The sequence below is a fragment of the Mustela erminea genome, chromosome 16 (genome assembly GCF_009829155.1).
Source record: "Mustela erminea isolate mMusErm1 chromosome 16, mMusErm1.Pri, whole genome shotgun sequence".
NCBI lineage: Eukaryota > Metazoa > Chordata > Mammalia > Carnivora > Mustelidae > Mustela > Mustela erminea.
Genome location: NC_045629.1, coordinates 77,613,663 through 77,637,569, shown reverse-complemented (window position 1 = coordinate 77,637,569; position 23,907 = coordinate 77,613,663). Strand labels below are relative to the sequence as shown.

The window sequence follows — 23,907 nt, the reverse complement described above, 5'->3', positions numbered from 1 at the left end:
GATGGAGCGTGCTGTGGCCTTCCTGTTTGGTTTCTCTCATTATGTCCCATAAGACGGTACCGGAAAGAAAAAAGCAAGGAAGGACACCTTTCATAAAACACACACTATGTATTATACAAAAGAAGTTTTTCATATTACTATTGGATAGTCTATCTTGAGATCTTCTGAAACTTCCCAGTTTTATACATACTTCCACGGGGCTGAAAACAAATTCTAGGTGTGTATGAGAAATCTTAAAATTTTAAACATCCAGAATCTGAATTCTGGATGTTTAAAATTTTAAGATTTCTTTCCCATGTAAAACAACAGTCATATGCTCTGTTCATAATTTTATTTCTTCCCGATGTATTAATGTTAATTGAAAAGGATCTTTTTTTTGTATGAAAATTTATCAGTGATCGTTGTAAGTGATTAGTTTTCTAGTCGTTTTAGGTTTTCAGTTTCCAGGATGACACTAATGCTAGGCCTGGTGGGCAGGGTGGTGGTGTTGGAATCAAAGAGCTGAGAAAAAATGGTTCTTGGAATACTGAAAAAAATAAAATAAAATTAAAAGTAAATAAATGAAATTATGTGTCAAGCATTAGGGGAAAAATGGTTCCTTAGGTTGCTTTCTTCCTGTTTTTAAATGAGACATGGAAAGGCTTGGGCCATAATTCAGGCTGTTGAATTTTCAGTTGGACACAGAGCCATGTTCTCAATGATTTTCCATCACGTCACTTTCTTCAAGTGTCAGCATTAGAAGCGGATTTCTGGGGATGGGGCATTTTGGAGTGTTGGGGAAGGCGAGTCCTTGTAGGCCGTGCCCCAGCTGGCCCTCAAAAACACTTGAGAGCTTTGAGTGCAATTAGTCGTGTATTTCTGAAGCCCAGACCGTTTTCATGAGATAAATCAGTTTCCTTCTTTTCTTTTTGTTCTATCTTGCTTTAGGGTTGTATGCGAGGAAATTTATCTTTGATTAAGAAAACTGCCTTAAGTAGAGGAAGTGTAAGACCTACCAGCACAGGGAAACCATAGCCTCTCTGAGTCAAAGTTAGTTGTTTTAAAGGAAAAGTCTAACATAACCACTGCCACCGTCATGGCTCATGGCTTAGGCGCCTCTTTGCTGTTCTTATGTTTTAAGATTTATTTTCAAGATGAAAAGTAGCATTTTCTTTACTGGCCCACAGCATTTGCTCCACTGACTTGCACTGCCCCTCCCTCCCCGTGTTCTCCCTCCTGGGCGCCCGAGCGCCTCCTCTGCGGCATCTGCAGCAAATTCCCACAGACTTGGTGGCTGGAAACCACGCAATTTTCTTGTCTAACAACCCTGGAGGTCAGAAGTCTAAGATGAATTTCAAAAGGAGCTAAAGTCAAGGTGTTAATGGCTGCATTCCTTCTGGGAAGGACTCCTTTCTCGAATTTTCCAGCTTCTAGAGGCCCCTGGCGTCCCTTGACTCGGGTTCCCTTCCCTCCATCTTCAGGGCCAGCAAGGGCAGGGGGAGCTCCTCTCACACCCCAGCGCTCTGGCCTCTGTTTCCTCGCCTGCTCTTGGCCGGACCCTCTGGTCTCCCTCTCATAAGGACCCCCGTGATTCCGTGACGTCCCCCTGGATACTCTGGGACAGTCTCCCCGTCTCAAGCTTCTTAGTCACATCTACAGAGTCCCCTTCCTCGTGCAGGGTAACATTCCCAGATTCTGGGGATTAGGACACAAGATCTCTTCAGGGTTGGGGGCCGTTCCTCTGCCTGCCACGCTGGGTTCTGCGGATAAGACCAGTCTGGTCTCAAGAGGCAGGTAGCCCGGTGAGGGGAATTATTGACTCTTTTATTCAGCAAACACCCCCTGAGCTGCGTCCATCAGCCAGGTGCTGTTCTTGGCTCTCAGGATATTTCAGTGAACAAGGAGGGTGAACAGCTTAGGAGCTGACCTTTCTGTAACTGGGGGTGACGGCCGACCCACACACAGCTGATAAATAACATGGTATGTTAATGTGGGGGGGTGGAAAGAACCAGCGGAACCAGGCAAGACCTTAAACTGGCTGCTCTGAGAGTAATGTGGGTTTTGGGGAGGTCGACCAGTGTCCGAAGGGTGCTGCGGGAGCCCCAAGGGGCTGCAGAGCTTGAACCAGGGTCTGGGATGGGGCACGTGGTGGACAGGGAGGGCTTCGTAGATGCCGCTGGTGCCCGACTGGAGTCCTGGCAAGTAGCTGGGAGTTGGGTGGGGGCAGGACTCCAGGCAGAGGCAGGAGCTGGAGCTGGTGCTGGGTGACTGGAGGCAGGGGGAGGTGGCGGACGAGGCCCCACCTCAGTGAAATGCTGGGCCCTGCTGTGACCACCAAGCGTTGACGGGGGAGTTGCAGCCCAGAAGGCACCTTAGCCGGGTCTCTGCCTTCCCTGCCCCTTCCCTCTGCTCAAAGGCCAGTGGAGAGAGGATGAGTCTGGACAGCTCGCACGTTCCTGTCACTTCTCAGAGTCGGATGACCTTTCGCTACAGGCTTCTCGACCTATGTTACCATCTCAAAGGCGTACTGGCATTTTTAAGAAATCAGTTTCCAGGTTCTTCGATTTAGTCACAGAACCCAAGTAGAGGCTCTGAGCCTTCCTGCCATTGGATGGATGTCCAGCAGAACAGCCTGTCTTCCCTGAGCACGTTGCTGACTGCGGACGCAGCCCCGGATCCTGGGTGCACCAGGCCCACAGGGTCATCGCGTCCCTTTCTTCTGCTTATTATTATTGAGGGTGGCCCCTAAACCTGAGTTGGGAGAGCTGGGCGCATTGTGGTGTGCAGCCTTTGGGGGTGAAGGTGGATCTGTCTGGGAGAAGGTCCCCGAGCTGCGGGGGAGTTCATGTGTCTTACTTATTCCTCCTTTTGCTTTTGGAAATCAGTTGCCTTTCAGTCCGCATGCCGTGTGTGAACTGGCTAGGACGTTTCCCTGCGTACTGGGCCCAGCTGTCATAGGGTTAGTCCTGGTGAGGCTGTCCGGTGACATGCAGTCGACCACGCTCGCCTCTCAGTGACTCAGTTACCGTTTCTGCTCTGCTGAGAGCTGATGAGAAAGCATGTCGTGTTAGCGCCCAGAGAAACAGAACCAGTGTGTGTGTGTGTGTGTGTGTGTTTGTGTATGCACACATAAACACGTATACGGAGATTTATTTTAGGGAATTGACTCACCAGTTATGGAGGCTGACAAGTCCTGAGAGCCACAGTCTGTAAGTTGGAGACCCAAGAGCTGACAGTGTGGTTGCTCTGAGCCTGAAGCCAGAGAACCAGGAAAGCTGATGTTCCAGTTGGAAAGCCAGTAGGCTCAAAACCCAGGAAGAGCCAGCGTTGTCACTGCTTTGTCACAAAGGCAGGGGGAGAAACAAACAACACAATGTTCCATCTCCAAGGTAAGCAGGTGGGAGGAATTCCCTTCTTCAGGGAGAGTCGGCCTTTTTGTTCTGTTCGGGCTTTGACTGGTTGGTTGAGGCCCACCTGCATCGGGAAGTGCAGTCTTTTACACAGTCCGTTAATTTAAATGTTAATTTCATCCAGAAAGGCCCTCACAGAAAGCACCCAAAGTAGCGTTTGACCAAATATCTGGGCACCCGTGGCCCAGTGACGTTGACACATGAAATTAACCATCACCCATGTCCGTGTGTGTTTCAGAGGGAAGGCCTCTTTGTCGGTGGAAGGTCATTGTTTACCTGAGTAACTGTTTACTGAGATAACCAGGTGTCACAGAGGTGACTTTGGTTTACAGATTTCAGGGAGATTTGGCAGCTTCTAGAAAGCACATGTATTTCGGTAGATGTGTATTTCTCTCACAGTCAGTATTTCAGTTCAAGGTGCCAGAACGAGCTCCGTCCTGCAGGTTCTTGAGGGGCTGTGGTTGAGAAGAGGCTGGCGGCACCACACCGACCCCAAGAGTCCTGAGCACAGCACCCCATTTTAGTCTCTGGGTCAAGAGCGACTAGATGGTTCTTATTCTACCTCCTTCCACTGAGTGTTTTCACTGGTGACTGGTTAGTGGTTCTGTGTTGGCAGGACTGTGCCTCTGTCCACACCAAGCATCTTGCTTACAGCCCAGGAGTCCTGCTTCAGAGCTGGATGTGGGGTGCACCCACTCCTTATTCCTGGTTCTCTGCAACCCTGGAGTAGCCTCTCTTCTGTTTGTTATTTTCCCTTGATGTGCTAGACACGTCCAAGCTGTCAGCCACCACCCCAGCAGCAGGGAACAGCTGAAGGGAGCCACAGAGACAGTCTCAGACCTGCAGGCACCCTGCCTCCTTGCCCTATGCAAGCCCTTGGCCTGGCGTTGCGCTGCCATCATCTTGCTCAGGATCCCCAGTGCTCTGACCGCGTGCTAGTGCTGCTGATTTAAGAAACAAACCAAAGTAGAAATTCCAGATTTGCCCAAAGCTGTCCCCCTTCTCCCAGCTGCTTCCTCATGCCCTTTGGCATCTCTGGGCAGGTCCCCTGTGGTGGTTGGCACTGGAGGGGGAAGATGACGTGTCCTGTCGGGAGGAGAGGAACATGCGGAGCCTCCACGGGCTCGGCGCGCAACACTCCATCTGAGAGCCAGTTTCGGTAGCAGTTCTTGCTGGAGGACGTGTCGCCAGCCAGCACTAGAATTGCTGTTTGTCATTTGCAGTTCATGATTTTTGCAAGGAAACACAGTCCATAGCTACGGCTGACCATGCACACACTCGCCTGTGTGCAAGGGAGCACAGGTCCAGCCTGTCCTGTTCTGGCCATCTGGTCTCCCTGATGCCCTCTCAGATGTCTGCGTGCACCAGGTCATCTGGTGGGAGAAGCTGCTCTGCAGAAGGCGCTTCTCCAGAGCAGCCTCTGGGAGGGAGAAGCCTCACGGCCTGTGTTTCTGCTGGTAGGGGAGCCCAGAACTGGCCTCCTCCTCTGGGATGTTGAGCCTTTCATAATACTTGTGGCAAAAGTCGGGGGAGGGGGGCGTCTAGAATGTGACTGATGTGAGCCTTCAGTATCTGTTTCCAGTGTTCTTTTCGAACAGTCACTACGTTCTGTCAGTTTGATTGTTGAAGTGCACAGCCAGAGACCTGACTGTAGAATCGCATTGGCGCCAAGGCTCTTGGAGTCCTCAAAAGGTCACAGAAGGGACCAGCGGTCTGCATTGTCCTTGTCGCAGAGCAGGACTGAGCTGAGACCTCTCCCCTTATCTTCCCCCACACAAGGGATGAGGAGATGCCCTTCCTGTTTTGTTGTCCATTTAAGTCAAATAATTGGTGAGTTAATGCATTTTTCTTGTTCCTGTGGGAGACACTTTCTGACCCCGATGGTGAGCAGACCTTCCCCTGAATTCAGCGCCGCCCACGTGGTAGAAATCACAGAGCTTCTCCCATTTTCTCTCTGTCCACCTCTCCCCTTTTGGCACCTGGTTTGTCTTCAGGTTGTTTGCCGCAGCGCACGAGATGTTATAATAGGGGGTTTCCTTCTGCGTCACAGTGAAACCCTGCCGTCTCCAGTTGTCTTGTTGCTTCTCCTTTTCCCGTCACGGTGGTTTTGCCATCGTTGTGGTTCATGTGAGGCATCTTCCCAGAAGATCAGGAATAGGCGTCTATGATGTTAAAAGAAGGGCTGGTAAGCGTAGCTGTTTGTGTATTGTGTCACTCCTCACTGTGTGACGGGAACGCCGGCTCTGTGCTGTGCGTACTGCTTCTGTAGGGGAATTACAATCATGAGGGATTCAGATGCCTTTGGAAGGCCTGAGCGAGGTAGTCCTAGGTCTTTCGTCGGCGATCCCATCCATGGCATGTTGCAGGGGCCGAGAGCATATGCCCCATGGATGGTCTAACACCAGACGGTGTTAAAACACTGATAGATGCCGCCAATCCAGACGGACAGGTTTTCTCTTTTATACCCAGTCCTTTTGAGCTTTATGGAATTATTTTATTTATTTATTTATTTATTTTAAAGTTTTATTCTTTTTTTTTTTTTTTTAAAGATTTTATTTATTTGCCAGAGATAGAGGGAGAGTACACACAAGCAGGCAGAGAGGCAGGCAGAGGCAGCGAGAGAAGCAGGCTCCCTGTCGAGCAAGGAGCCTGATGCAGGACTCGATCCCAGGACCTTGGGATCATGACCTGAGCTGAAGGCAGCCGCCTAACCAACTGAGCCACCCAGGCGTCCCGAGCTTTATGGAATTATGAAGTGGCACGGACTGCTTGCTTTGTTTTTTTCCTGTTATCATCTCGCTTACTGTAACAGAACCGATTGTTAACAACACGTTTTGGTTAGTGAGGTGTGCCTCTTGCCTACAGAACTTGGCGGTACAATTTATTTCATCCTGGCACCCTGCCAGCTTTGATTACATCACGCTCCTAATCACGCGCCCAGGTAGCCTCCTCTCCAGTACTCTTGCAGATCGCATGCCTTACAGAATGTCATTCTGCCGCTGCTGAACGGCGACCTTCGCTGTGTAGATCCAGGGACGAACAGATCATTCAGGGTCCTGGCAGTGGGTTACTCTCCCTTGTCACTTAATGCTAACTCTTGTCCTTTGTAAGCCTTCCTTAGTACTCCCGTAGCCATTTGAGTCTTTCTTTCTTTCCCTTTATTTTAAATAAAACTTCCAGAGACGTCAGTGCATCCTCATTCCTGTCTCTCTTATTCCTTGCTGAGCTTCTTTATCCCCTTGTCGTGATGGAAAATTCCACTTCTTTGTGAAATTTTAAAGGAAAAATAAGTGCCATGATCTTCCTCTGGCCATGTGGGAAATTGTCTGAAAAAATAGTGGATAAAGGTTTCCCAGTTTCATTCTGGCCCTCTTGTTATATAGAGCATTTTCAGCCAGCCTGGAGGGGTCAGTCCATTGAACTTTCCTTCTCTGTTCTCTTCCTTTCCCTAAGCTCTGATTTTCCTGCCGCTGGGCCCCAGGAAGCTATAGCTTTGTTGGTGCTGTTTGCAGAATCCGACTTTGTTTGAGTTTCCATACCGTTGAGTTGATTGCCTTTGGCCGGTGCCTAGTTCCCGATCACAGCCTGGGCTGGGGCAGGTGGATTTTACGACTCCTCCCGTCTCTGCCGCTTGCCCTGGCCCGCTGAGATCACTCACTCTGCCTCCGGTGTGTGGCAGAGGCAGGGCTGCGAGAACCCTGATACGGGGAGCCAGGGCTGGGGGCCCCCTCCGCTGGAAATGTGGCCCTGGCCTTCCTGGAGTGTGTCCTGGGGTAGTGCTGCCGCCAGCTGGGTCCGCTTATCACTCCCACTGAAGCAGTGGCCTCCATACTGCTCAGGGGGGTTCCCCCAAACAAGCACTTGGGACCTCAGAGCCCTCCCTCCCCGGCTCTCTCAGCGCCCCCATCCTGTGAGTGCACGCTCTCCACTCCAGGGCTCAGGCCGAAACCTGGGCGTCTGCGTTACCCCCACACGTGATTGTCAGCATGTCCTCCCCCTTGTTGTGGGATCTCCCCCCACAACACATCTCACACATCCCCATGTCCCAAGGCTGCCACCTCCATCTAAGCAGCGGCTGCTCCAGACTTGGTCCCTGGGCCAGTGGCCTTAGCTTCAGGGAGATTGTTAGAAACACAGAGGGTCTGGCTCCAACCCACACCCCCATGTCAGACTGCACATTATCCTGGCCCTGGTCACCCTTCATTCATGTGCAAGACAGAGCCTGAGAAGCTCTCCCCACCCTGGTTTAGGGACCTTCTCTTCACCGGTCTCCTTTCCTCCACCTCTGCTGCTGTTTCCACGTAGCACACGGAGTGAGCTCCTCCAAATGTAAGCGAGATTCCAGCATCTCTCACTTCAAACCACCCAGTAACTTGGAAAGTCTCCAGTAGCCTGGGAATAGGACTTCCCCGTGGCCTCCTATAGCAGTCTGGCCCTCCTGCCTCCCTCCACCCCTTGCTTCGGAGGCACCTGCCCACTGGACTGCCTGCTGGTCCTCTGTTCCCACCTTCGTCCCTCTGCCCAGAATGCCCATCACCAGCCTCCGCGAGGCTCACTTCTGTTGCTTGATGTCCGCTTCAGGGCCATACGCCCCACCCTCTCCGATCTCTCAAGTCCACGTCGGTATTCTCGGGAGCCTGTAGATGGGATGAGCCCTGCTCCTCTGGTTGTGCTGTCAGCTGACTGCTAGATGGGAGGAGTGGCCAGGTGGGCCTGATCTAGTCCACTGAGCCCTTGAAAGCAGAGAACTTCCTCACCTGGTGGCAGACTTCCCTGACATTAGAAGCAGAAGCATTTGTATCTTTGTGTTTTGAGCCACTCCCTGTGTGGTCCTTGGTTAGGCGGTGATACGAAAGGAGCCGCGTGGAATGCAGAGGAGGAGTGAAGGGCGGTTCACGTGCGGCAGGCCAGCCGCACAGCACAGTGGGGGACTCTGCTCAGAGCTCAGGTCCACTCTCACCGAGCCTCCCCGCCTGTGACACAGAAGGCAAAGCCATGAATACAGGCCCACGAAGTTGTCGTCTATAACAGGCCCCAAGAACGGTAATGAGTGGGGCACCCCCCCGCACACACACACATCCCAGTTTCTCTTCTGCTGGAGGACAGGAGATTGTGGCCCCCGCCCAGGTGCAGCCCCTGGATCCTACCCCCTTCCTCATTTCCTAACTGGGGAGGAAGGTGGACAGTCGGACCACCAGTTCAGGGGACGGGCCCTGCCAAGCCCCCAGTGTGAGTCCTGCTTTGCCGTGGCGGCCACTTCTCTCAGATCCCCCACCTCCCGCCAGCTGCAGGTGGCAGGAGTGAGGAGCGAGCCCGGGGCTGCTCCTGGCGGAAGCAGGAAGGCCATCGGTGCCTCCGGGCTTCCCCTCTGACCGGAGTAGGTAGGACCTAGGGGCCGCACCTGGGTGGGAGAGCTCTCCTGTCCTCCAGCAGTGGAGAAGCAGGAGGTGTGTTGGGGGCTGGGGTGCCCCACTCATTACTGTTCTTGGGGCCTTTGTCACAGAGCACAGCGTCGCAGGCCCGTATGCACGCCTTTGCCTTCCGCATCCGATGGGCTCGCGGAGAGTGGGATTGGCTCTTCGTCCCCGCGGGATCTCCAGCACTTGGCTCGGGGCCTGGCGTGTCGGAGGCTTCCTGAGTGCTGAGAATCATGAACAGAGGATCTGATGTTGGGCGTCCGAGCTGGGTGGGCCCGGGGTGGCTTCCCCATGCCTTGTGCTGAGCAACCTCTTGGGCAGCAGCCGCTGTGGTGCTGGGCTTCGGGAAGTTCAGGCCTCTGAGACGGAGGCCCCGCATGCAGGGTGTCTACTGGGCAGACCACCTCATAAGCGTCGCCCTGGCCATGTCACACGGGTGGAGGAGGAGCCTGTGCGTGGCAAAGCTGGGAAGGTGACACGTGGCTAAAAGGGAGCCAGCCTGCCCCTTACTGGTATGTGACCCTGGACAACACACTTTCCTGCTTTGAACTTCTGTTTTCTTCTCTATAAAATGGGAAATATTAGCACCTGCTCCATGGGGCTGACGTGCAGATCACATGTGATCACCGGCGTGGACTCTGAGGGCGTCTTCAGTACATCCTCGCTCACGTCCTGGGAGTGCCGTAGCTCCTTATCCCCTTCTTGTGCATGTCAAATTTAGCCATACTTGTTCCTGCTTCTGGAAGTTTCTGTCCACCAAACAAATACTAACATGGCTCTCGAGGCCTTGTGCTTGGCGTTAGGAGTCCCAGGGTTTCATAGGAGCATCCGTTGCTTGGTCCAGATGGGGAAACAGACAGTTGCATCATGTAGACAAACATGGTTGTGGCTGGAAACAGTCTGACCCCCTTCCCAGCCCTGCTGCTGAGCCCTTCTGAGGAGTTCCACCAGAGAGGGCAGGGGGGAGTGCGGGGGGCGACTGGCATGGAAGGGCCGAGGACATCCTACAGCCACTTGCCCAAAGTAAAGGGGAGTTAGGGAAGGGGTTCTGCGCCAGAAGGGGCACAGACAGGAGAGCAGGCAGCGGGAGGAGGGCGTTCCAGGGAGAGCCAAGGTTGGCAGACTTTCATAGAGAGTATAAATGGCAAAGAAAGGGGCGTGTGGGTATCAACACTGCCTCGTTGCTCTGAGGACGATGGACCCACAGTTCCTGTTTCTGTTCTTGGATCCCGTGTGCTACTAATGAACATACCCGGGTACATTTGACGAGTGATGGAAACAGTTTAAGACGTGTTGTGGTAAACGTTCTTGAAGCAGAACGTGGAAACACTGCACCCCTGGGGGTCTGACCTCCTCCGTGGGGTCCGAGGCTCTGTGGGGTGCCCGGGAGGGGCACGGCAGGCTCTTGCCGGCTCACTTCCTTGTCTGCTCAGGCTCATGGAGGCTGCAGGTCCCTATACAAAAGGCCAGGGAAACTGCTAGAGGCCACGGGCTGTGGGGAGTGCATCCGCTGACAGAAGAAGTCAAATGGTTCCAGCACATTGGGGGGCCCGCGGGATGGCAGAACAAGGCAGGGGGCGGAGGCAGGGGGGTCTGGCACGTCACCACGTCTTTGCCGAGCCTGTCAGGGCAGGATCGGGGAAGGCCAGGCCCGCAGGGGTGGTTGCTGGGGGTGGTTGTGAGAAAAACCAAGGAGGGTGGGGGGCTTGTCTTCTGAGTGACAGGCAGAGGGAAGTGTTCTCCAAGTGCCGCAGGGAGGTTTCGGTGAGAAATGTGACCCGGAGAGTTGCCCTCTGTGGCTGGGCCCACAGGCAGGGGTGGGGCCTGTGAGGAGAAGTCCCGGTGGGAGGCGCCCGGCAGGGAAGCACAGCGCCCTGGTCAGGGCCTGGCACTAAACAAAAGTCCAATACATGTGCGCTTAAAGGTCAAGAAAGGGAAACATGATGCACAATAAACTTGTCTAAATATCAAAAGATACTCACAGGCGGTGGGAGGCTGCTGCGTTCCTCCTTCCCTGTCACCGGGAGTCTGTCTGCTTCTGTTTGAGTTCAGCTTTACAGTATTTCCTGAATTTTAGCTCAGATGTGTGTCACGCGCCGGCTGTGAGCTGGGTGCTGTGCGGGCACGGTCTGGAAGGGGACATGCACGGGCATCAGATACCCGCCTCGGGGGGATGGCACCCTCTGGTCGTCGTGAGCGCCACCCGAGACCACCTCTCCCGCCCAGGCACCAGCCCCGTCAGCCCTTGCTTCTCCACGTGCTTAGAGACGGCGTTGTACACCCCGTTTTACCGCAGTTTCCAAGGCAAGGATTCTTTTTGCCTCACTTGATAGTTGAGGCCACACTAAACTGTGCTTATTAGACCCTTGAGAAGTTCGAGAAAGATCGGATGTCTTAGCCATTTTTGCTGCCCTGATATCTGTCGTTAGATCCATTCTGCAGGGTGAGCTGGTTTGGCCAACACACAAATATCCTCGTCCAGTGATAGACACGGGGCCAGTAGGGCCATCTTTCCACGTGCCCCCGTCACAGCAAAGAGAGTTGGCCCTTCCCTTCTCTGCAGGTGGGCCCTCAGGACCCTGTGGACAAGGGCGCTATGTGCAGGAGGGCTCCCATGCCCTGGAGCCTTGGAATGGGGCTGCTGCAGGGTGGGCCCCCCAGATCCCGCAGCACCTCTGGGAGCCAGGACGCCCTTGGGGATGGCAGCGGCTGCCTGCAGTGAGCTGTCTTTACAACCTGTTTGGACTTTGGACTGTTTATAGGATCAGTATTTTCAGAAAAGAAAGAACATCTACTGTCTACTTACAACCAAGAGAAAAACAGGGCGGAGGCGAAGCATTATGCTGTCTGCCCAGGAAGGATGAATCACGGCCTTCCTCCCTGGCTGTGCATTTTGTCCTTTTTGAAAGGCTTTAAATCTTCAATGATGCATGGAATGGTTTCTCCCTGCCCGTGAATATCTTTCGATGTTGCCACAAGTTTCTTGCTCATAATACCCTTCTTTTGGTCCTGGATCTACATACGTATTTCTGGAGTCGGGAATTTACAAGGTTTTCTTATAAACGACATCCATTTGTACCTCTTCTTCCTTCTGTAAATTGGGACAGTGTTTACCACCGTCCCTTTGTCTCTGACGCAGACAACACCACACCTAAGCCCGGGTAAACGTGTTCGCCTGCCAACCCCGTGAGGTGGGTCTGCCAGTCCCGCTTCTGGCAACGCTAGAGGAAGCTCTTGCTGGTTATAATTTCAGCAGTGAGTGAAACCTCAATTACTGGAAAAAATGAGACTTCTTCCTCAGAGCTTAAACATGCACAGAGGAATGTTTCACCTAAAAGAATCGACTGCAGGGCTCTCTGTCATTCTTGTCGTTTGGTTGTATGTGAGTTTTTATGTGCAGCGCTCTCTTGTTAGCACACTGCGGAGTCTGAGAATTCCTGCAGCGGAAGGGACCTGGGGAGGGGTCCGCCCTCTCGGCCTTGCATGGTGTTCAGGACCAGGGCCAGCTCCTCCGGGAACCCTACCTGGGCCACAGCCTCCACCTGCCCGTGGACCCCTGGGTGCAGCAGGACCCACACAAGGCAAGGGCCCTGGCCTGGCTCTGAGCTGAAATGTCTGAAACATTCCCTTTAGTGCCGTGTGATGTGGCGTGGCGTGCAGTGGCTGTGGTAACACCCTTGGTGACGCTGTGTGTTGGAGACACAGGCTTTTAAGGGGCCTCACCCATGTCCCGGGCTGTGGCTCCTCTCCGGGACTGGCACCCTCTCAGCTCTGCAGTATTTGGTGGGTTTTTTTTTTTAGCAAGGGTGGCACATGTTGTAGACTTTTGCCCTGTACTCATTTTTTCAGTGATTCATCCAAGAAACAGGGATTCGCTGTTTACTGTCTGCCAGGTATGGCCAAGCTCCTTGTGATGGAGGTCAGCTCTGGGCATGCTGGCTCAGGGCGCACAACTGGTTCTCAAGGGAAAGATGGTCGGGGTGGGGGGTCTTCACGCAAGTGGAACGACAAGGGTAGAGGTTCAGGGGCAGGAGAGCACATTGTGTGCTCAGGAACCTGAGATGAGCATGGGCAGTGGGGGAGAGGTGGCGGGGGGGGCAGGTGCCAGGCCAGGAAGGTCCTTGTCTCTCCCCCTGGGGAGCTGGGCTTCATCCTGAGGGTCACAAGAAGCCACCAAATGCTAGACAGAGGTTGTTAGAGGGTCTTACCTGGTTCCACATTCCAGAATCACCTGTTACTAGCTGTGGGGTCTCATACACTTGGGGAACCACTTCTCAGAAAGACAGGGCGGCAGTCATCCCTGCCCTGCCTTCTTCAGAGCACTGTGTGAGAATCAAGGAGGTAAGGACTCTGGAGAGGCTCTGGGAACTGTAAAGGGCCGCCTGTTAAGATCACTCTGAGAAGTGACAGATGCACAAGGCAGGAAGTCGTGTCGTACGGTGCCGGCTGAGCAGGTGTAGCAGGAAGCGTCAGGAAGGGCAGAGGAGGAGCATGACACACGTTCAGGGCCTGTGTACGGTCGTCCCACACCCAAACCCACACTGTAGACACAGGCACACACATCCTGCCCATGTACATGTGCACACACATGCATGCAAGATATGTGCACACCCACACATGTTTTTGCACTTGTGTATGTATACAGATTCACACACCTGCCTCTAGACACAGGAATGCATACGTACGTGCACGGCTGTATATATGTACACACGCCTCACCCTCACGCATGCACACGTGTGCCCACACTCATGTACACACACACATACACACCCTGCCTATGTACATACGCATGCACACACGCACAAATGCATGCATGTACGCATCCACACTCCACACATGCATACGTGGCCTCCTCCAGTTTACCTCCTCCTGGGAGCTCAGCTGTTGTTCTGGATCTTTCGCGTCTCCCATGCCTGGCCTCCGGCAGCCCTGCCCGTCATGGTGCTCATCACATCCTGTGATTCGATGCTCTGGACAGTGGCTCTGCCGTCCTGATGGCATCTGTGTCTCGTCTGCCGCCTGCAGCACCGTGGGCCAGGGATGCTGCCGGCTCTCGGCAGGTCCTGAGAACCACCATGGTGCCAGCAGGAGGAGAGCGGGTGGGCTTTTCTGCTCATCACCTGGCCTGCAGCCCTGGGTGTCCTCCCTCTCAAGGGCGTTAGCGACATCAGAGAAAGGGCTGCGCCCCCAGACTTGGTCTAATAAATAAGAACATGGTCTGGCATATCTGAAGATGGCTGGGAGGTGTGAGGGCTGCGATCTTTCCTGCAGTGGCAGAGGTGACAGGGGGGTTTCTTCCTCCTAAAAATGCAAAGGACCCCTGCCCTAGAGACCCCCAGACCAAGTCCCCCACATGAAGGTGCGCATGGCCTTCCCCACACCCGTGCAGGGCAGCAGGCTTGCAGGACAGCGTTGGCCTGTGGGCAGCATCCTCGTGGAGCTGCTTTGGTGCTATTTTCATTCCAAAGGGTCCTCAAGTGAACAGACGTAAAGCAAGGCCATCCCGATAGGTGTCTTTTTGGTTTCTTTTCATTTTAGGGCCTCTCTTAGTTTTACATCTTTCTTTTGCTCCTCGTCTTTTATTTCTGAGCTGGGAGCCAAGTTTAAATAATGCGCTAGGTTCAATGGGGCCCAACAGTTGCCTGGGAATTCTGGTGCCTGCCAGCGCTGACAATGCAGGGGTCTTTTGAGGTGGTCGGGCTTCTGAGGAGCTTCTGTGGCCCAGAGCCCCTCTGACTGGCACAGGCTTGGGGCACCAGGAGGTTATCTGGGTGGGAAGCATGATGCGCTCGCGTCGTCTGGTTATCCTTCGGCCGCACGGGAACGTGATGTGTGAAATGCCCAGCCAGCGACAGCCTCTCCTCCCTACTCACCACCACTTCTGTGGGATTTGGCCCAGAGACACAGCTCTCTCTTCCCATAAATAGTCTTTGTCACATGGTGATGTCCTCGAATGCCTCTGGGCTGTTTCGGTGTCCTGGGGGGACGGTAGTTGGTGTGGTGTGTGTAGCACAGGAGACACATGCAGGGGCTTGAGTCCGCGTGTGGACGGCTGTGCAGAGCTGAAGCGTCGTCCCGGGGCTGGCTTCCCCAAGGGACACTGCTTTCCCCAGCATCCTCTTGTTCGGCTAGACAGCCCCCCCCATGTACTTCTCGTGGCCTGCATCAGGATTCCTGAGGACAAGGTCTCGGGGCAGGAAGCTGTCCTTCCTGTCTGTGCCCTCAAGGCCCTTCTTGGGAGCATCTGTGTCTGAGGCATGTGGACTTGGACAGAAGAGCCCACCGGTGTGTTCTCTCTAAAGAGGGAGTCAAGCTGTGGAAAACAGATGGTGCCCGGTTGAATGCAGGAGGCCAGCCTGAGAACCAAGAAGGGGTGGTCTTGACATTGTGGGGTCCTTCCTGGCAGAGTCCTGTGCTATGGGTGAGGACCCCAGATCACCTGTCTGTCCATTGAAGACGTAAACAGCGGGCTGGGGGGGGGTGGGCGACCATGTCGCCTGGACTGAGGTAGCTCCCGGCCAGGTGTAAGAGCATGGGTGCGAGTGCGGGCCTGGGCAGGGCATGAGGGCAGAGCCCAGAGGCGGTGCCCTCCCCTCCCTTGGGCACCTGTGCCCTGGAGCTGGGGACAGCATCCTCCTGGCACAAATGAAACACTTGATGCAGCACGCGGCATGTCTCCTTCCTGTCCTGTTGTAGATGATGTCGACAATCTCAGCAGCGAGAAATGTCTCCTCTCAGAGCTGGCGTCACGTGTGTCCTCAGTGTGGTTCCATGTTTGCAGGAAAATCCCTGTCGGGTTCACGCACAGGCCCCGCACCAGGCGAGGCGTTTGACTGTGTTCTTCCCGGAACCAAACCCTCTTTGTGGTCTGGTGTGAGGCCACTTGGTGCAGGACAGAGAGTTTTCAGAGCAAAAGTCAGAAGACCCGGTTTCTGGTTCCAGCTATGTGTCCTGGGCAGCTTGTTTCCTCTCTGAGCCTGGCTCCTCTCCTGTGAAGTAAGGAGATGGGCCGCGGGGACTTTGGGACCCAAAAGGGGTCCTTCCGTGGACAGTTTGCCTCTTGCCAGCCCCCCTGTGGTTGGGGTGGGCTCCTGTCTGACAGAAACAAGGGCCAGCTGTGGCCTGGCCTGGAGGCGGGGGCAGTGCCAGGCTCTTCTGTCTATCGTGGCTTCCAGGTTCCGCCCACGGAATGCTGTGGAGGTACCACGAGTGCCCCCCGTGGGCCTACCAGTACTGTGGCACTGGGCTGGGACCGAGGAGCCTGTCTTTGCTTTCCAGAAGCTGCGGGTGTATCGAGGAAATCTGCGCAGGGCAGACTGGGAATCAGCACCATGTGAGCTCCGCTGGGGCGCCGCACACATGTGTGGGCACAGGGAACCCCTCTTCCTTAAGGAGGGCCCTCCCCAGCGAGGGGCCCTTCTGGGGAATTTCTTGAATGTTGAGGAAGAGGTTTGCCTGCTTAGGTTCGTTTTTGCAAAGAGAAGTGAAGAGGGTACTGGAGAGGAAGGGGAGCACGTAGGGCAGGCAGGGGAAGAGGGAGGAAACAAGACAGCGAGACACCGGCCATGTCTCATGTTCCCAGTCTCCATCAGTGTTTGCCCGTCAGCGGACAGGGAGGGGGCTGGCAGCCAGAAGGGGGACCGGGCGTCGGCAGGCGAATGCTCCTTAGCGGGAATGGAGCCCAGTAGAGTGCCTGGACCTGACAGCCATCTGGTCTTGATTCTAGAAGAACACTTGAGGTGGGCAGAGCTGCAGAATTCAGAGCCTGATTTAGTGAATAATTTGTACAGTCCCCTGGGTTAAGGCTTTCTATCAAGCTATCTATGCTGCTCATAATTTCGCTGGAAGATACGTTAGATACAGCGTTAGAGGAAAGTGGAGTACCCATCTCAGGGGATAATGACATCGGGAAGCCGTATTAATTCTACTGTGGGGAACAGTTTTAAGCCTGAGCTAATAGTTTAAGCAACCAGAGAGATCACTTTGAATGGAGGAAATGGTTGAGTGCTCTGCAGGCAGCTGTAAAGGGACTGGATTGCGTGAAGTAATGATTTAGCCCAGTCGGTCGGTGATCTGCGACGTGTAATCACATCGTCGTTGTCACACCACACCAGCCGAGGCGGGTCTCTAGATGAGCGGTCACCCAGTCCCGCTCTTGCTACTTTCCAGCTGTGTGACCCTGGATGAGTCACTGGCCCACCGGCGGTTTCACTCAGAAATGCCCAGCACGAGACGCTGTGCGAACACGGCCAGCACACGTTCGGTGAAGGGCGAGGGGCTGCGGGCAGGGGGATGCTGGGCTCCACGGGATGGGGAATGTGCATGGTTTGCAGGAACATGAGACATGGTGTGTGTGAGGGTGGGGAGGGGCTCCCCCTGCAGAGCCTCACAGACCCCATCTGTGGAGCGAGCTTAGCCCCCCACCCCGGTCAGTCTTCCTCCTGCAACATTCTCTCCCCCGTGGCAGCTGGAGGGCCGGCAGGGCCACTCGCCCATGAAAGCTCATGAAGAGGTAAGCACTGCCCCATGGCCAGGCTTTGGGGACCCTGTTAGCAGTTGTTAGTTCTGTTCGGGGCACTCAGTAAGGTGACCTGGTACGCCTGTGCCTGCCGAGGAGGGTACTCAGTGCGGGACGTCTGTGGAAGGCTCGTGCACCTTCGTCTCCGTCACTCTTTCTGCGGAATTAAGCCCTAAGGTTTACTGTGCTCTTATAATTAGCAGTGGACGGATTGAATGGTGATTCGCTGCACAAAACCCTGGAGCTGAAAATTGGGGAGGGGGGAGGAGAAAGGATTATCTTTGCATAGACTTCATACTTAGAAGGGGTGATATGGACAGTTAAACATAAATATTTAAAGGGGCAGTGAGGGAAGTGTAACACGCAGTGAGTTTTAGCCTTTCACGTTAGGCGAGTTTCCATCGGCAGGTGCTGTGGAGCCGGTGACGCAGGCCCTCCTTTGAAAACTGTCCGTGTTTTCCTTTGTAAATGACATCTCAGCCCGTCACCTGGTGATGGGGGCTCTTCAGGACCTCGCCTGCCACTCCTTCCCAGCACTCCCTCTGTCCTGTGACTTTGGCACATTGGACAAATGTCCCCAGGCCCCCCCTCCTTCCCCAGGAGCAGATGGCGCTGTGGTCGGTAGCTCGATGTCTTTGGCTAAGCCAGGAGCTGAGTGTCGATGCAGAGGGGTCCAGAGAGGAGCCTGGAATCTGCGAGAGGGCTCAGAGCCCAGGGGAGGGTTACGGAAGCTGGGGAGGGGTCTCAGTGAGGAAAGCTGAGGCTGGCCCAGCAGTGGGAGATGGTGGAGAGCCTTCTGGAACGGGGGAAGACAGCACTTTGTCCAGCAGGCGTGGTGCTTGGGAGTTGGCCGGCAACCTTGGCAGGACCGGGGACACATGCCTGCTCTTTGCTCACTGTCTGCTCTCTGCCTGCAAAGCCTTTTCCCGCCACGTGCAGACACCACCAGCCTCCAGGAAGCAGCAGCCCCTGGGCTCTGATGAACCAGAGGAAGCACGGGATCTCCCCTCATTTCAAGCCCAGTGGCCCCCTCTTGGTTTCTGCCTGTCTTCCTCCCCATGTCTGTGAGCAGCAAGCCTCCCGGTCACCTCGAAATCCCACGCTCCTGTCCCCGCTGGGTGGTATCTGAGAACTCGGCTGTCCTGGAAACAGGAGGCCGCAGCCCCTGCACACAGAAGGCCAGCGCAGGGCCCCTCGTTTGTAGACCGCTCTTGGCCCTTGTCAGTTGGGGCCCACGTGGTGTTAGCGTTGTTCAGAGGGATGGGAATTTTAGCCAGTGGGAATTTCTGTTGTGACTGCTTCCTTCTCTCAGGCTTCAGCTCTGATAGTCGTCACAGCCCTCTGATCATGGTGCACGCCCTGGAGCATCTGTGTCTCAGAGCTCAGGTCGTCTGTTTATGCCAAGTGCAGCAGGCTGGCTTTGCACGTGGGAGGTCCTGGGACCTCAGCACAAATTGCCCATGGGGCAACTAGGCTCAGTGGGTTAAAGCCTCTGCCTTAGGCTCAGGTCATGATTCCAGGGTCCTGGGATCGAGTCCCACATTGGGCTCTCTGCTCAGCGGGGAGCCTGCTTCCTCCTCTCTCTCTGCCTGCCTCTCTGCCTACTTGTGATCTCTTTCTGTCAAATAAATAGATAAAATCTTAAACAAAACAAAACAAAACAAAAAACAGATTGCCCTGGCCCCGCACCTTTTCCTTGGTGCAGAAGTTCCTGATACTTAAGAGGAGAAATCTATTGGTTGTGTGTCCCTCCAACCCTTCCCCAGCCTTCTGGCAGGCACCCTCTTTCAGTGTGAAATAAATCAACATTTACTCCCAAAGTCTTGGTTCACAGTACATTTTCCCATTTAAATGAAATGGAGACAAACACTAAGGGAAGAAAGAAAAAAGGTCCTGACTCACTCTGGAGAAACAAAATCAGGCTAAATGTGTTCATAGTTTCCACTCAGGATAGTTCTCTGGTTTCTGGTGAATTCTTTCAGTCCAAATTAGAAGTGCCTTCCAATCCATAGCTTTGTGTGATACCCGCTCCAGAGATGCCTTTCCATTTTTCTCTCAGTTAAAGATAATCCCCCTGTTGACACAGCCTGCCCTAAATGGTATAGCACAGGGCTAGATGGAGGCCCTGGGAGCATCACCCACCCCCTCCCAAGAAGCATGGAGTCATGGGTGTTTCAGACTGAGCTGACTGACCTGGGGGTTGGGGTGCATCCTGTGCCAGACACCAGCTGGGAGGGAAGCCGGAGCGGAGGGAAGCTGGAGCGTCAGCAGGGGGCGCTCACGGAGGCCACCTGAGCACACCCACCTTTGCTGGCTGTCCTAGGAGCCCTTGGTCCTTCTGCCCCTCTCCTGGAACCCATCCCCACTTCTCCTCCGGAGGCCTTCCCTGGTTCCCCAGCCCTGGATGGGAACATCTCAGCTCTGCTCCTGGCTCTTTCCCACCGGGCCACTCCCGCAGTGCCCGTCACAGCCGCCAGTACCTGGCAGATTGTCACTCAGCACTTGTGAGTGCTTGTGTGTGCGGCCAGCCTGGCTCCGGGAAGGAGCGGTGCCAGGATACCGCGGGCCCCGTCTGCACGGAGCTTAGTCTGCTGGGACCTTTTATGATGACAGAGGCTTGGCAGCATGGCCAGACTAACGAGGAGCTGACATGCAGCGCACCTTTCAGCTGCGCTGTTCACGAAAGTACCGTTAAATGAGTGCTGCGGGCACTGGAGAGGCAGCGGTGTTCTCAAGCACCCACTCTGCATATAGAGTCTCCTTCACCTTCCCAGCCATCCTCCGGAGTGCGCAGTCGTCCCTGTTTTACAGATGGGAGGGGGCAGCGTGCGTGGCTGGCCGCCCAGCGGACAGTGGTGAGCTGCAGTCTGAGCCCTGCTCCGTGCAGGACGGGGCATGTGTTCCGCCCACCTTGCTGTTCGGCCCCTCCCTGACCTCCCTGCACACACCTGAGGGCTCTTCCTTCCCTCCCTAAACCATCGCAGACCCACTTCTGGGCTCCTGTTCTAACCCTTACATTATTTTTACAGCTCCGGGCTCTCAGGTCTTCCCGAGTCTTCCCCATGTTCTCTGGATTATTTTTCTTCTGAAGATCAAAGACGGTTATTTAAAATAGGCCAGAGCCCAGAGGGTCGGGGTGCAGGGCCTCGGCACTAGCGGGAATTGGCTTTGTCTGGAATCTGCCTGCTTGGAGCTGCAGAGCAAGGCCTGGCTGTAGAATTCAGGTCCCCTCCACCGACAGATGCCCCCCCAGCCCCTCGGCGGGTCCCCCCAGCGGGCCACTCCCGCCATGGCTAAGGCATGGGTGTTGATGGACAGCAGCTGGGGGAAGTCATTCTTGCGGGGACATCTACTCTTTGTTAATGTGAGACTCATCTTCAGACAGGCAGTTGAGCTCCCACAGTGTGTGGAAGGACAGAAAACCCAGGATAAACCTAGGCCCTTCCTCACTGCCAAACGGACCAGCTATGAGTCTCCAGGAGCCACCCAGCTAACCTTCCACACGGTTACAGTAAATCACCCGCACGCTACCTACCAACTCTCATACCTTTGGCAGCCCTGGCAAACCTTGGAGGCAGCTTGGCATCAAGAGAAGAGCTTGGACTTTGGGTTTCGACTTGGGCTTTGCCACTGAGCTTCACTGTCTCCATTCGTAAACCAGGGGAGAGAGCAGACATAGAGCATTGGCGTGCAGTAGGGACAAGCTCCTGGAACGTACTAGATGCTCCATAAGCAGTACTTGTGATTCTCATGTTGTGGCCAGACGCAGAAGCAGGACTTGTGTGACCTTTCTCTTGCCCTCACGCAGGTGACAGACGAGGAGCCCAGCTCCAACCACACGGTCATGATCCAGGAGACCCTCCAGCAGGCCTCTGTGGAGCTGGCCGAGCAGCACCACCTGGTGGTGTCCTCTGACGACGTGGAGGGCATCGAGACTGTGACTGTCTACACTCAGGGCGGGGAGGCCTCGGAGTTCATTGTCTACGTGCAGGAAGCCATGCAGCCCATGGAGGAGCAGGTCTTGGGGCCCCAGGCCCAGGAGCTCTAGAGGACATGCAGTGTCAGATGGGCACCACGGATGGGCGCTCTCCGCGGCTCCTCTGCCGTACCTGCCCAGTCCACATGGGTGTCTTGTCCTACCTTGGGTGGGCAAGGCGATTGGCATCACCAGCAACACAGGGCCCCCACGTCCAGCACAAATGCATACCCCCCGCCCCCCATTCTGTATCCTCTGCTTCTGGAAAGACTTTTGTAACCACCTTCCACATGGCCCACACCACATTGCCCCTTTGCTTGGAGATTCGTGCAGGGACTCAGTCCCCATCAGCATCTGTCCCAAGTCATACCCAACTCCTTGACCCTGTCCAGGTGCCGAACCTTCCTCTGGGACTGCTCTGCAGCCTGATGAAAGGGAGCCAGCCAGCACAGAGAAAGTGACCTTAAGGTTTTAAATCACCTCCTGGGGGAAGAAGGGGAGGGGGTCCTGGCTTTATCTTCAAGATTCTCCCCTCCCCACCCCCGAATCAAGGGCACTTGTTACCGGGTGCGGTAACCGCAATTGATGACCCTCCCACTCCCGTGACAGGTGGGGGCTTAGCTTATGTCTTTAGAGTTCTTTTGCTTAAAAAAAAATGCACTTTGTACTATTCCCCTCCCATTCTATGAGATGTGGTGGGTAGAATAAAACCGTTCTCTGCCTGAGTCCTCCGGTTCCTCTGTTAGCTCGGATGGTTTACGCCTCCCTTTCTGAGTCAAGATCTTGGGTTTAGGTCCCACCCAGAACCTTCCCATCCAAGATCCAAAGCCTTAACATGCAGACAACGCCGCCCCTCCTCCCGCAACCATGTAGGGTTTGCCTTGCGGCCCGTGGTTGGAGGGGAACGGTCATACTTTCATTTCCGGGAGCCTGGCACCTGCTTTGTTGGAGCCGAGAGGCTTGCATCCCCGCTTTCTGCCTTGTCCTTGGGGGCAGCAGTCGGCAGACAGAAGCCTTCGTGTCACACTGTTGTTTGAGGGGCAGTCCGGGCGCCCCGGCAAACCCATGCCTCTGCACAGTATGGTTGGGGTTGGGGGAAGTCCTCCTGCACCTTGCCCAGCCCTGGCTCTCTGGACATCGTCACCTACCATCTGATTCACTGGGGTCGAGGTTTGCTTCCTCTGTGAACCCTGCACGTGAGGTCTTCGGGTGTATGAGCAGGTGACCAGACGGGACGTGGTCGTTGCTCTGGTTGAAGAGCAGGCGGAGTCCGCTGCCCCCTGCACTTGACCCTCGTTGTTTGGGCCCTGTCGTCCCATCCCAGCAGGGCCTGAAGGTGCACCTCTTGGGGGATGCGTAAAGCTCTTGCCCGAGGCAAGGAAAGGAGTTCAGGGGAAGGATGGACATTCCCCCACTTGGGGTGAGTTGGGAAAGCTCCATGGTGGAGGAGACCTGTGATCCGGCCCTTATAAGCGAGGTAGGTTTGTACTTGCAGGACTGGGGCGGAGGGACACGGAAGGTGGCAGAAGGAAAGAAGAGTGACAGCGGAGCCACGCCCTGAGTGGAATCGCACGGGGGGGGGGGGGGGGGGGGGCAGTGAGCCTTGGATGCCTCCATGTGGTGGTTGGGTAGCTCCAGGGGAAAAGGCAGAAGGATCAACCAGAAGCCAGAACCTAGAAGAACCCGATATCAGCTTTATGCAGTAAACCACGGGCGGAGGTGGTCACGATTGTCTCGGTGTGAAGGGCACAGTGGTACTCCAGAGAGAGTGACCAGGGCCATGCATCGGGGCGGGCTCTGTGGGGGCGGCTGAGCATCCCGATTGGAGGCAGAGTGCGTGGGCTCCAGCCCAGATCCGTCGCTTCTTACCTGGTGACACTGACATTTCTCCATGCCTGGCCGAGTTTTAGTTTACTCCTCCCCGAAAGGGGTCTGAGGATAATTGCTGACTTCTCGCGTGGCGGAGAGGCTTCAGTTTGCAAAGGACTCGGAGACAGTAGCATAAATGCCAGTTACGATTTGTGTTCCTGGGCATGGGGGAACCACACCTCAGTATCCCCCAGACTCTACCATCTAGAGGGAAGAGAGGGGACGTGAACACACAACAGGAAAAACTGGACTGAGTGTTCTCAGTGCTTTGAGTGGGGTTGGAGGGAGGAACCCACCTTCCTGACACGGGGCCTTTGACCAGAACTGATAGGAACACAGGAAGCCGAGGAGCAGGTGTCCAGACACGGAGCAGGGGCTCTCCACGGCCTGCACAGCTGTCCACACACACCTGAGGGAGAAGTGGCTTAGTGTCCGGCGGTAGGTCACGAGGGCCTTGTGCCCGGGCAGGGAGGTTTGAGTCAGATTCCACACTTAGGATGTATTGTGATGTTGATTAACCTTTCATCTTTTGTAGAATGGGGTAAAGGATGGGCCCCATTTGTCTCGTGGGTTTCAAGGCTATCCCAGGATCACAGGTTAGTGCTCCCAGCCTGCCGTATTGCACGTAGTAGGAACCCAGCAGACATGTACTTCCTGCTGCTGACAGTGGGGTCCTAGGAGAGTCCCGTAGCAGGTGACGACAGCGGCTGGCCAGGCCGTCTCGTGTCCTCGCCTGTG

General features: G+C 54.9%; 1 protein-coding gene across 2 annotated transcripts in view; it reads left to right on the top strand.

The window, feature by feature from the left end:
- Window positions 1-22,025, top strand: part of ZFAT (zinc finger and AT-hook domain containing) — a 183,875-nt gene extending 161,850 nt beyond the window's left edge. For both annotated transcript variants that reach the window (XM_032316054.1, XM_032316055.1), the window contains exon 16: window positions 21,133-22,025. In XM_032316054.1, coding sequence (XP_032171945.1) covers window positions 21,133-21,372 — 240 coding nt within the window. In that variant the 3' untranslated portion in view covers window positions 21,373-22,025. The remainder of the gene's footprint in view (window positions 1-21,132) is intronic.
- Window positions 22,026-23,907: the final 1,882 nt, after the last annotated feature.